Source organism: Embiotoca jacksoni, unplaced genomic scaffold (assembly GCF_022577435.1).
Source record: "Embiotoca jacksoni isolate LCO1_2020_lvr unplaced genomic scaffold, fEmbJac1.0.p SCAF_14, whole genome shotgun sequence".
Lineage (NCBI taxonomy): Eukaryota > Metazoa > Chordata > Actinopteri > Embiotocidae > Embiotoca > Embiotoca jacksoni.
The window spans coordinates 1,580,001-1,593,613 of record NW_027185274.1 but is presented as its reverse complement, the minus strand read 5'-3'; the positions used below and the strand labels follow the sequence as shown (position 1 = coordinate 1,593,613).

The window sequence follows — 13,613 nt, the reverse complement described above, 5'->3', positions numbered from 1 at the left end:
ACCCACTCAAAGAAGAAAAGGGGCGGAGCCTTGTTCTGGCGTGCTGGCAGACAGTATATAAAAATGGCCTGAATGGCTTCCGGGCCTGAAAAATGAGACTGATCTGGAAGTGCCTTAAGCTGTAATACCACCGAGTGCCACTAGAGGTTTTCCCCAAAAAGCCTTCGGCTCCATAGACTCCCATTCAACTAGTCTCATATAATTCTCAGTCAATAAAATTTCTCCACGAGGTATCTCAGTGTTGTTCGCTGAAGTCACTTCTTATTAGTTTTCTGGACGTCCATCTGAAAATAATCCCGTCATTAATTGTAAAATAAGATTCAAAAAGCTGTGTTTTTGGGGGTGTGTCTGTTTGATTGACAGGCCTGTGGTGCAATCAGGTTATGGTTACCGGTGGGCGGGACGTTGTATCGTCAGGTTTCTAATCAGATCAGTCAGATCCACCGCTCGCTCGCTCCCCACCATCTCGCCCAAATATGGTCACTTCCTGCTCCAAACCGCTCCGAACTAACAAGAGGGCGCCGGACAAAATCCGAACTTCATACCGGCCGTTCACAAACCAACGGGAGACATCACTGTTGGTTGCCCTTTTAGCGTGCTCCACCTACTACAACTACAGCCTTATGTCTCATCACGAACTCTATGACATCATGTGGACTATTATTGTTTCAGTTGGGAAGCTTCTACAATGTATTGATCTTGAATTATTGTATTCACAGAGATAAATTAGCCTCATAAATGATTATTTTGAGCTTTTCCGGGAAATCAGTGTTCCAACATTAGACACATGAATCAGACACGCTATTATTAAATATTTCTCACCACTCAGCCCGACTGTCAGGTGCACGTCGCTCTCTGGTTTTAGTTACTTATTACAAAAAAACAACAACTACAAAAAGATCAAAGCAGATTTGTTATCTATGAAACAGTGTTTAGATGATTGCACCAAGTAGAGCAAAGTACACTGCTGCTGCCGATACCGACGGTTATTATCACACAACTGCTGTTGACAGATTGTTGATGCTGAGGGAGTTACGTTATTGTTGTTATGGTGCCACAGACACATGAATCATAGCACCACAGTCTTACTTTGACCAGGAACTGGTACTGCTGCGGGTTCCTCTCCAGGCCGAGGCGCCTCAGCAGGTCCTCCTCGCCTCCCTCGATCAGCTGGTAGAAAATGTGGAAGTTCCTCTCGCCGTGGTTCTGGTGGACGACCCGCGACTTCTCCAGCAGGTAGTTGATGATGTGGCCTCCCACCGGGGCACCCTGCCGACGGGACAGAGGCCAGGGAGGGCGGGGGGAAGAAGGAAAGGAGGAGGAGGAGGAGGAGGAGGAGAAGGTGAGGCTGGGGTACTGAGGTGTGATGTGGGGTTGATATAACATGCAGGTTCCACCAGGATTTTATAGTCCATGAAACATAATGTAAACCCACAAACAGGGATATAGGTGGGAGACGTCATGCAATTAAATAAAGAGAAATCACACTCAGATTTCAAGCACAAAAGCCGGATGCTACCACAGGAGGTCGATTTCAAATAAGTAAATCTAACAATATTTCAGGTTCTTGTTGAATTGTTGGACTGTTTGCTGAAAGTAGCTGCCAGAGTAAATCAGACTGCTCCGCTCACCTTGAAGTCAAACTGAATGTCCATGTACTTGCCAAAGCGGCTCGAGTTGTCGTTGCGCAACGTCTTGGCGTTGCCAAAGGCCTGGAGGGAGGAGAGGAGGAGAGGGGAGGACAGGGGAGGAGAGGAGGAGTGACAATTGGTGGATTAGGAGGGAGAGATAACGGCGGCATAAAGAAACAAAACGAGTGATAAAAACAGGATGACGGATGAGGAGAGATCAGAGAGCCTCAGTAGCACAGATTACAGAGTGGACACACACAGACACACTGAAACACATCTGGAAAGCATCTGGCTGAGACACCTAAACAAGTGTCTCCTTAAACTACAGCGCCTTTGTGCTGCCTTCATTCCCCAAAATATACATCTATGAAAATCCATGTTTTCAGGTAAACTGTGTTTAAAAAGTGTCAGGGGTCAGGGGGTCAGGGGGTCAGGGGTCTCCTGAAGCAGCCGAGAGGTACCGGCAGACCAGTACCAACACAGTATCTTTAAAGCCACGTTCATTAACACTAACATTGACGTTATTACACATTCTTTCACTCATCAATCTAATAAGTCTGCTGAGCAGCTTTCTGTCTCTGTGGTCCTGACGTTGGCTTTTCTGCCAGATGACTGAGATGCGGCGGCGTCTCACCTCCAGCACCGGGTTGGACTGCAGCAGGCGGTCTTTGACGGTCTGCACCTGCTCGCTGGCGGGACAGGTGACGGCGTAGTACTGCAGGATCTTCTTGGACGCCTCTGTCTTCCCGGCGCCGCTCTCCCCCGAGATCAGGATGCACTGGTCCTTCCTCTCCGTCCTCATGGAGCGGTACGAGTTGTCTGCCACGGCGTAGCTGGTGGGGTAAAGATTATTAATATCTGTCCAGGCTGCCCATGAAAAGTGGCCTTTTTTGCTAATTTTAGCATGTTTACAGCAACAATTACTGACCTGTCCTGTCCCTGTTAAAGAAACCAAGAAAAAAGCCCCATGTATTTAGTCACTGAGGGACATAATGCAGATATATGATGGCATTTGTTTGAAATCATATTGATCATACTGTACACACACTGGAGCTAAAACGACCACAGTTTAACAGTCATGCTCCTTTAAATGAAGGTTCAGATGTTCAGTTCTCATTGAAAGTGTTGATCCACCTGTGTGATCATTGACAGGATGTAGTTTTTGTTGTGTTACACAGAGAAGAGTTCAGCTAGATGAAGAACAGAACCAGAAGTCTGCATGAAAACCCATTTTCTTGGTGTCCTGTGGTTTTCAACTCGGCAAGAATTTTATGACACAAAAAAAATGCTTGAAATGGTTTGTAGTAAGAAATAATCAAGACATTCAATACAAAAACGGACTACAACAGGAAAACAGTTCACGGCCTGAAGTTACATAAACCACTTGGTTTATTGGTTGGAGCTCCAAACTGTAAACCCTCTAATTTTTTTATGCTTTCGCTATTTCATCACAACTAAAAATGCGACGGTTGCAAGCGACTAACTGTCACCATCACATTCATGTTTCAAGACGTTACAAACTATATCCAGCCACAAAAAAAGCCGAAACAACCGGCAGGTAACACAGAAGTACAGAGTCGTTGCTATGGAGATGGTTCACTGTCTCGTCTGGTTGCTTGGGCATAAACAGCTGAAGGCGAAATGAGAGAAGTTTTAAATCATCTCGTTGCAGATCTTTGGTCTGGACTGGCCTTGAAGCACTGAAATGTCTTGGAAAACGTGTGTCGGGACTTTAACATGCGAGAGCATCTCAAAAGTGTGTGAATCAGGAAAGATACTGGACGACCAGTATGAATCATAAAGGACCAGCAGCTTGTTTCAGTTACAGTATCGTTCATCAACCCGGCGCTGCTATCACCAGAGCTGTGTTGTTTCAGCCGGATTGGACACATTTCTGACACCAGACTAATTGCTGGAAGATAAAAACCAGCCGCTCGTCCACAGCTGCATCACACTGTGTGTGTGTGTGTGTGTGTGTGTGTGTGTGTGTGTGTGTGTGTGTGTGTGTGTGTGTGTGGAGGACTGAGGGGGTCAGGTTCAGGTCAGAGGAATTCCCTCTCACGGGAGGAAATCTCTCGCCTGGTACCATCATTTGCTTACTTTTCTTTCCACCTCTGCCTCCCGTTTTCCCTCTACAGTCATCCACCTTCTCTCTTTGCCAAAGCACATCATTCTTTCCAGTCGGACGGAGAGAAAACATTTGGCTGTGCGCTCAAGTGTTGAAGTAAAGAGGTGGGGTGTGTGTGTGTGTGTGTGGGGGGGGGGGGGGGGGGGGGTCGGTTGGAGCAGATATAGAGAAGGCCAGTGAAAGACTGAAATGTTTTCGATGACGCCACCCCGAGGCTCCATAATCACTCGATTGTTTGGCTGCCGTCCTTTTGGGGTCTGGGAGGGTTTAACAGGGAATTCCCTGACTGGTCCTGTGGCAACCTTTCAAACAGACACTCGGCCTGATGCCACGATGTCTCGCCGACAGTTTAACCGTTAGAGAAAAAGGACGATCGGAGAGGCACTTATGGTAGACCCTTCCCACGAAGCTCTGAACGTATGCAGTGTGACGAGGCAGTCAGTAAACACACCGTCCACCGTAAATGGTGCAGTCAGTTTAGCAAAACGTGTTTCCGCCTGTAATAGCATTGAGTCATTCCTCCCAGCTGTCACTCAAACACATACGAGGGGCAGTCAGCAGGTTTAGAGACGGCTCCTCTTGGGGAACATAAAGAAGTCGCAGGAGCCAAATCTGGTGAGTAGAGGTTTTCACTTTTTCCCTCAGACCGTCCCAGCAGAACTCATGCTGACTTAAAGAAGAAAGAGGAAGAAAGACTTATTTGAAATGATTGTAGGTGGATTACGTGCTTTTATTACCTTTTCATGAAGTAACTCTACAGTAGGGGGCAGTTAAAAGAGGACAACTCTGATTTAGGTCTGCGTTCCTGTAACTGTCCGGCTCATAAGAACAATGTCTTTTTTTCTCTCTAGACATTCCTCTTGCGTATCAAAATCTGGTGCCTAATTTACCCACAATGCAACGTCCAGTCGGAGATTGCATGGTGCAATGGAGCATCAAGCTTCAAGCGTTAAACTTATAGTCTTCAGACCAAACAGCAACTAGCAGTGATGTTGGTTTGTGAACGGCCGTTGTGAATCCCCGAGTTCTGATTTTGGCCGGAGCCATCTCGCAAAACCGAGATAACTCGTGGAGAAATTTTATTGACATAGAAGTTTATGAGAAGTTGAATGGGAGTCTATGGAGGCTTTTTTGGAGCCGACCTCTAGTGGCACTCGGTGGTATTACAGCCGGAAGGCACTTCTGCATCGGCCTCATTTTTCAGACCCGGAGGCTTCGTCCACTTTTATTTACAGTCAACGCTTCAGACCCAACGGACGATGACTCAAATGACATCACTTGAGGAAATTTAAGGGACTTCAACTCCTGTAAATGTCGACGTGTATCTGAGCCCAACCCTGCTGGTTCTGCCGAGGCACTTACATGTGTGGGGAGACCTCGTAGAAGTTGACCCCGCGGTATCGCTCCATGTGGTTCTTGGTGTAGATCTCCAGGTCCTTGTACGGGTTAACCGACACCAGCACTGACCCGATGTACGTCTGATGAAGAGGGAACATACGGTCACATAACGTGGGAGCGATAACTCGTAGTGCTGCACATTAAACACCGACGTCAGGACGGGGTGCATCGGAGACGGCTGCACGTCGCTAACTCAAACCTTACTGCTCTACTTTGTTTGCTTTGTTTGGCAGCAACATTGAAACTCATTGAGAACCAGAGAGCTCTCTGCTCCGTCCGCACATCGTTGTCCTCCGAGTGAAACATAATTCAGCTCATCGGAGTAAAAACGGTGTAGTCTTAATCTAATTTATAGAGGAAACCACCGCTGTGGTTACGGCTAAAGGGATGTAACCACATACTTATGAGCCACTGTTAGGTATTTTGAACTGCTAATAACAGTGACCGTTACTTTCAGACCTCGGTGCTTTGAACTCTCCAAATCTTTAATCAGGTGAAACAACAGTTCTTTCAGGCTTTTGCTTACAAGCCGGAATCCAGTTCACATTTGTCCAGTCTGAATGCAAATAAAGCAAATGTGCACAGAAAAAAAAACTGCAGGCCAAATCGGTTTCACACAGAAAAAAAATCTCTTTTGGTGTACAATTTGTACACCAAAGAATATCTATAATATCCAATTATACATGAAATTTGAAATAATCCTTTGAAGAAGTTTTTGTCATGTGTTCATGATGAAATGTTATTTCGTGGACAACATCCTGTGCGGTTCCTGTCAGTATTAGTTGTGCTCCGGTACGTCTCCACGCCGAGACCCTCCTCACGACATCCACTCACATAGATCAGGTTCTCTTTGAAGCGCTTGCGCAGGTTCTCGATGAAGGCGGCCTCGCTGGTGTAGTTCTCCAGCAGGACAAAGTCCTGCACGCCGACCCGGTCTCTGGCTGTCAGGGCCGACTCCATCATAGCCCGCACCCCGTCGCTGGCCACCACCTGGAGGAGGTGGAGAGGGGGAGGTGTGGTTAGTGAGGGAACACTTCATAAATCACACGCTGCCTGTCCCACGCACACAGAAACAGAAGGTGTACACACACACACACACACACACACACACACACACACACACACACACACGAGATTTATCTTCATCGGGGCACCAGTGATCATAATCAGAAACCAGAGCTGCATCAGCATGGAGACAAATAAGCAGTAAAAAGCAGTGAACGTAGTGAACTGACACCCAACACAGTCTTATATCACAGATTATAATCAGCATGTTGTTCATGAAGAAGTTGTGTTGCAGTTGGTTTGATTACAGGATTATACTGTTATACTCTATTAGAAGACCTCGAAGCCACATTAGGAAATCACAAAATCATTTCTCGACCTCTTTCTCAACATGGCGCACGTCGATTAGCTGTTACAGCTTGTTTTGGTCTGTTATGACCTGGAGCTTATGATTTTAAATAAATACTTAACTCCCACTGTTTCACTGCCGTTTCATTTACATCCCTTATGTTTCACTCGTGCTCCTGCTTGAAATGTCAGCTGTTAATGTTTCAGCGAACTTTTAAACAGTCAACGACAATATTTCTTTGTCTGACTTCAAGTCTTCTATAATTTAGTTTTTTTGGGGTCTTTTCTGCCAAATTTGCAAAATCTGTGCAAATTTGTATTAATATAATAACATCTGTTACACACAAGTCCTTGATAAATGTTCACACAATACTGAAAAAAAACAAATAAATCTCCATATTTTTGGGTACATTGAGTTTTTAAATCTGGTGAGACGTTCCCGTGCTGGCTGGATCAGTACATTGTAGGCATTTTCTATCGGACAGAGGACACCAGCTAAGCTCCAGTTTGACCCAATGCTCTTCTAGACTTTCCAAATGTTATCGGACCGAATGGATCAAATTCTCATCGTCAAATGAGTAATTTTGTGGCATCGTGAAACCTTTTATTCTATTTAACAGTTGTGATGAATTAGGTTGCAACAAATCCTATGACGTCAATGGGGTTTGCGTAATTATGCTGATTGGCAGAAGGCGGAGACAAAAGAAAATGAATCCAAGCAGTGCTGCAAGTAAATATTATACGTATTATTCATCAACCATTTTTTTTTTTTAACCAGTGTATTCATTTCTTAGTCTTCAAAATGTCCAAAACTAGTTAAATCTCGATTGGTCAAAGCAACATAAAACAAAGAAAAACTAAAATCAGGAAACAACACGTTAAACATTAAATAAGTCTTAAAAGGATCCCAGGAGCTCTCATCTTCCAGGACTTGGAGACAAATCCCAGAGTCCCTCTGACAGCTTTCAGCCCACAATAGAAGACATTCAGAACAACGCCAAGAAGCTGCGTTTGAAGTGGAGCGGTCCGTCTCAGACTTCACATCCATTCAGCCGCATGCAGCAAAACAAAGTGGACTTTTTTTTTTTTCTGTTTGTACATCATCCAAAGTTTTCTTTCGAGCAGCCTTTAAGTTACCATCTGACCGAGCCCGGACGTTGGGTGGGTGAGAAGTTATCACCTTCCCCGCCCAAGCTGTCACGCATTTACGAACACAACGGGCAAATTTAGCATCGGACGGGAAGTTAAATAGCAACACTTACATGGTTGAGCTCATCGACGCGTTTGCAGAGGAAACCGTGCTCTAAAAAAGAGGCCTGAGTTTTACACATGAGACTGCGAATGTTACCGACATCCATGTTTGAGACGTACGCAGCTGGACAGGACTGAAACGAATACAACTTGTGCTGGAAGGTGGAGGAGAGGCAGCGGGGGACAGGGGACGGGGACGGGGACAAAACACACACACACACACACAGAGAGAAGTACATCAGGTGTTGTTGTTGTGTTATGCAGCGCAGCAGTCTTTATCCCTCTGGAGACCACGAAGAAGAGATGGCGAAAGAGAAGAGAGAGCTTGGGGGAGGAGAGGCCTTATTAATTAGTGCGAGGTGAGACATGAGGAAAAATAGAAGGAGAGGAGATGACGGGCGGCGAGGTCACGACTTCAGTCCCGCTCCGTCGCTCCATTTCAACTGGACCCGGAAAGTTAACAAAACTCCCTGAAATTCCTCACAGCAGCGCTTCAACAACACCACAACCAAGTCCTTTAAATCACTGCGGAGCGTGTACACACACACACACACACACGTACACACACGTACAGTACACACACACACACCACGTACACACACACACACACACGTACACACACACACACACATCTTGTTCGAGTTTCACACAAGTATGCATGAATATGTTTGATCCCCGCTTTCAAAGCAGAGTTGCAGTGTCCCGGGGAGACACCACCGGGCGCTGCTGTGGACCTTCATCTCTGTCTGAGTCACGTGGAGCACTTCAGGGAATCAGTCCGACACCCGGTGGGTTCCTATAAACCCAATAACATCAGCGAGCATCGCCTGCTGTGTTTATGCAGACCACTGGGCTGTACTTCATCTTTACAGCCTATCAAAGAGGAGGCTGACTCACCTCACAGCTTTATGCTCTCTGTGCGCGTGTGTGCGTGTGTGTGTGTGTGTGTGTGTGTGTGTGTGTGTCCTCACAAGGACACAGCCAGGGCACAAATCCAAAGTGGGGATAAATTGATTTAATCTCCTGAGAAGAGGAAGGCTTTTATTTTGGGATTTTATAGGACCCAATAATATACAACTACACATTAAAATGACTATGAATAGCAAATGTAGTGAATATTATCATATGAGCATGTTTTATTATACAGGACACACTCGCTGTACGCTTCTTCAGAGGCTTTACAGACATCTCTGTCAGAGTATCGGCCAAGTTCAGACTCTAAAGTCAAGACCAACAAGTCCAACCCAAATGTAACCTGACCGCACCACAGACCTGTCAATCAAACCAACACAAAACAAAAACACACGTTTATGAATCTTATTTTATAATTAATGATGGGATTATATATATTATTATATATTATTAGACTTAAGCTAGCAACACCATGATAATTTATGGAGAAATTTTTATTGACTTAGAATTTGATGAGACTAGTTGAATGGGAGTCTGTGGAGCCGGAGACCTTTTGGAGACAACCTCTAGTGGCACTTGGTGGTACTGCAGCTGAAGTACTTTCGCATCGGCCTCATTTGTCAGAGCTGGAAGCTACGAACACTTTTATACAGTCTGTGGTAGTAAACCGAGACGAACTACAAATCGCTGTTCTCTTGTCTATCCAGCATATAATACATGTAGTGAAGACTCTGGAGGAATTTGGGCAATAAAACTGATTCTGATAGAAACACAAAGTTGTTGCCATGACACCAGACAAATATGGAGGCCACAGAATAGACTCTACAGATTGTAAAACGCGCATCTTCGACCTGACGGAAGATCCACACGATCGCCACAGTTTCCGGATGATTAGTGTCACAAATGATCCCTCCAGCAACGAGTTCAAATCAACGACAAGTCCAACAACTTTCAACACATCGTGAGACGGCCTGCATCCAGCACATCAACCAGTTCACGGTTAAAGCTTGAAGGCGAGCAGCTTTCTTAAGGGATGTCAGTTCGCTAGAGTTGGTGTAGTTTGGTGTTCGAGAAGTGAGTTGTGTAGACCTGTTGTGTACTTGTGGATCGTGACTAGTCGTCCATTTGATTCAAGTCGTTGTTTCTGCAGAACCCTTCTGTTAAATGTTCAATCTGTGGGACGCATATCCAGCTACTGTTAAGTCAAAAAGTTCAAATCCAAGTCAGGTGACTGGAGTCCACATCTCAGGGTGTTCATGTTATTTATTACTGCAAGCATGAGTGCACGTGTGCTCACTCTCTCGGCTCACTCTCTCTGCTCACTCTCTCCCATACGTCCCCGTCTCACCCCGGATGCCCTGAGCTCTGGTGACCTATTGTTTCACACATCTCTTCAGAAAGCAAAGAAACTACAGCTGTGTGTGTGTGTGTGTGTGTGTGTGTGTGTGTGTGTGTGTGTGTGTGTGTATTTTCGGTCGTTGCTGGGACATAGTTACACCCGTCATTTAAAGTATTTTGGACTTCTTTACTTTGGATTTTCTGGTGAGGAAGACTTTCTCCATGTCTGTGTTCAGTTGTTTTTTTTTTAACCCAAACACGCTGCTGCTGCAGCTGGAAACACAGGACTTCCTGCCGAGCGGAGGTTTTTCCTGGGAAAGGCTGAGCAGCCAGCTCAGCAGGTGTTCAGACCGGACAGAAAGGAATTCATCATGTGGGACTGAGTTAAATCAGCGTCAACAGCAGCACAACTGATATTCATTTACATTCAGGTTTCACCTTTTTTTTTTTCTTTTTTTTTATACTATCCAAATGTTTTGGCGCCTGGGAGGAAAGAAACCAGAGCTGTAGCACCCCTCCTCTTCCTCCTCTTCCTCCTCTATACGTCCTCATTCGCTTTCTCTCCTCGTGTCAGCTCTCTCCATTACTTCATTGTTTCCCAATGCTTCTCTCCGTTTGCCTTTCCTGTGGGTGATGCCACACACCGGACCTCCACCCGGTCTCAGGAACACACCGAGCACGTGCCCTGCCAGTTCCTACCGTACATGTCGTCATGTTTTCCAAATCCTGTGCAGCAAACAAGGCCGCTTGCAGCCAGGTTAGCAGGAGGAGACCTGAGGAGGTGCAACTCCCTCTGCTGACACTTCTCTCTGCAACGCTGCTCGACTGAAAGCGGTTTCTCCGGGATGGTACAGACCAACAGACTCTGGTGAGTTTTCAATATGTCGCGTCATCATGAGACCGATCGGCCCGCTCTTATCTCCGAGCTGTTCCTGAGAGATTTACCCACGAGCTGCCCTTCATTAGCCTGGTGCCACATTTCACTCCGTGAATACGCGTCTGCTCGTCCTCCATAGAGAATCATCTGCAGGTGTTCATCCTGCTGGGCGTAGACCTCCGGTTCATTTCAACCAATCAGCGCGCTCTGCCACCGCTGCACCTACCTACGGTCCACCGGAGTGTTTCTTTCCTGAGTACAGAATATATTGTAGATTGTTTTAATGAGCGGCAGCAGCTCCACGAGGTGCCGAGCGTCTATTCTGCGCTGAACGTGCGGCGATTCTTTTCCGGTCAAACGACAGTCTGGAAAAATATTAGCACATGTGGTCACTGCCACCAGCCGTCCAATCACGGTGAAGGAGGGGCGGGACAGGGAGCCGTTAACCAACAGACGGCGCTCGCCGATCGGTCCGCCCTTCAGAGTGGCCGAGTTAGCAGACGGTTACCACGGCGAGGAAAACTGCAGCTGAGAGCGACGGTCGGCGCGGCGAGTTGGTTACCGTCGGAGACGGGAGTCATGTGACGGTGTGGAAACAAAGTCCATGTGGGGAAGAGGTTGGTCAGAACAAACACTCAACTTCTAGCCAGGAGGTCGGTGTTCAAGGAAAAGCAAACGTCAACGTAGTAACTCAACTAACGTAACGCGTTGAAGCTCCCAAGCTTCACTCTGTGGAACGGAGATCCTCTGACTTCATCTCACACCATCGGATCAGGTCTCCACGATCTTCGTCTCGATATTCAACACCTGAGTTTAGATAACAAACAATTTTACGTACATTTATTTTAAGGAATATTAACGTGTTTTACTGTAAATGTTTTTTTTTTTGTAATTTATGGACTGAATTATGTTTTTATCAGTTTTCAAAATGAAGTGTGACCGACACATTTTCAAAAAATGCTGCGGTAGCACATTTCATTTGTGTTTGTTTGTTTGTTTGTTTGTTTTCACCTTCTCTTCCGTGTTCGATGCTCGGCGGCGCCGAGACGCGGCAACACAGAGGGCCAGTTTGTCTCCAGGATTTTCTGTTGACCGCCATCGCCTTCGTTGTTTTTATTTATTTTTACGTCAGATACCTTTTTGTTTGATTTTCAGTAACTGTTAAGTGTTTCCGTGTTCTTTAATAAAACTCGTACAAGGCATGTGGACTTCAGGATGTTTGTTGTTGACTTTACTTTGGCGGCTTCTTTCCTGGATGTTAGTCGCTCCAACAGAGCCAGGTCCAGGTGAGACCCGGAGACATCAGCGGCCGACTGGACGCCATGACGACGACCCAAAGTACACGACGCTCGCTTTGTATTTTTCACCACCCGTTTTGATCGCTGCATCTTTAAATCTTCCTCTTCCTCTTCCTCAGTCTGTGAACAATAGCGGCTCTCTCTCCTCGACCTTCACGTCGCCTCGGGAGCGCTCACACAGCTCGGATGTCACGCTGTTTATGTAAACCTCATCTAACCTGCTGCTTTCAGCGCACCGTACACAACTTTAAGACATAACGGGCCTGAAGGAAGTTTCCACTGAGTTCTTTGTGCTGCTTCATCACTTCTGATCCCACTGAGCAGTTGTACAGTTTCACATCAAGCACCAACATAATCCATTAGCTTTATTAAACGTTACGCATACCTGTCGACAAAGAGCATTAGTCTTTTGGTTGGGGTCCAAAAATCCTTTCCGACGTGTCTGATTCATTTCAAAGTGTTTCTGTGGCAACCATGATTACAAAAATTGCTTTGGACCTTTAACTCGACTCCACTTGATTACACTTATTTTTTAGTATGTTAACAGTATTATGATGCAGCTACATCCCATCTTAGTCCATAAAGTTTAAACAATGTTGATGTTAGGCATATTTTCTTTATTAATAACTTTTATGATGTGAGGATTATTACTCTTCTGCTTGAAACTCTGTCCATTGGGACAGTACGGGAAGCTGTGATGGAGCTTTTTTTTTTCATTTATGAAAACATGCAGGTTAACCTCTATTGTGAACACAAGTGTTATGTTCGGGTCTACAATGAATCCTCATTACTTAGTTATCTGGATTATTGTAGATGCATCAATTAAAGGGATATTCTGTTGTTTTAGTCTTCTCAGTCAGAAGAGAAGAGTCAAAGTTGATCAGCACTCTTTTAGTCCTTCAAGGCCTGAAACCACTGGATGCTACATTTTCCATAATGCAATTAGACAGTATCTTCTATTTGAAATGTACAAAATGAGTAGAGTGCCCCTTTAAGAACTCAATGAAGACAAATCTAAAGTCTTCCTACTGTAGGAATCAATACATGAGGTCATTTCTGACATCACGTGGATCAGTGCTTAAAGAATGATTTATACATTCCAAGATATGATGATTTTTCAGTTTGTACAACTTGGCCACATTTAGCAGGACCTGCATGAGGAGATTTATTCTTCAAATGGGATCCAAAGAACCGACCGGGCCCCGGAGCACTTAAAACAAACTGGAGTTAATATTTGTGCAAGTAAGAGAGAGAAAAGTGGAATAGAGGATTTTGTCAGTCACTTCTGTAAGAGAAAAAAAAAACTATCCTCATCTGACTTCTGTTTTACATAACTTGTGAAAGTTGTGTAATGAGGGAGGCGTGTGATCAAGCTACTCGCTGAATCTTTTGCCCTTTTTCTCCATTTTTGCTCCATGAATCAGTCA

The 13,613-nt window shown here is 45.4% G+C and overlaps 1 protein-coding gene across 4 annotated transcripts in view; it reads right to left on the bottom strand.

Moving 5' to 3' along the window:
* LOC138196995 (unconventional myosin-Ic-like) overlaps positions 1-13,613 on the bottom strand; it is a 65,453-nt gene that overhangs the window by 21,008 nt on the left and 30,832 nt on the right. For all 4 annotated transcript variants that reach the window (XM_069147421.1, XM_069147420.1, XM_069147424.1 and 1 more), the window contains exons 2-6: positions 5,992-6,147; positions 5,122-5,237; positions 2,266-2,464; positions 1,632-1,712; positions 1,090-1,269 (exon numbers count right to left, since the gene is read on the bottom strand). In XM_069147421.1, the coding sequence (XP_069003522.1) occupies positions 1,090-1,269; positions 1,632-1,712; positions 2,266-2,464; positions 5,122-5,237; positions 5,992-6,147 (732 nt within the window). The remainder of the gene's footprint in view (positions 1-1,089; positions 1,270-1,631; positions 1,713-2,265; positions 2,465-5,121; positions 5,238-5,991; positions 6,148-13,613) is intronic.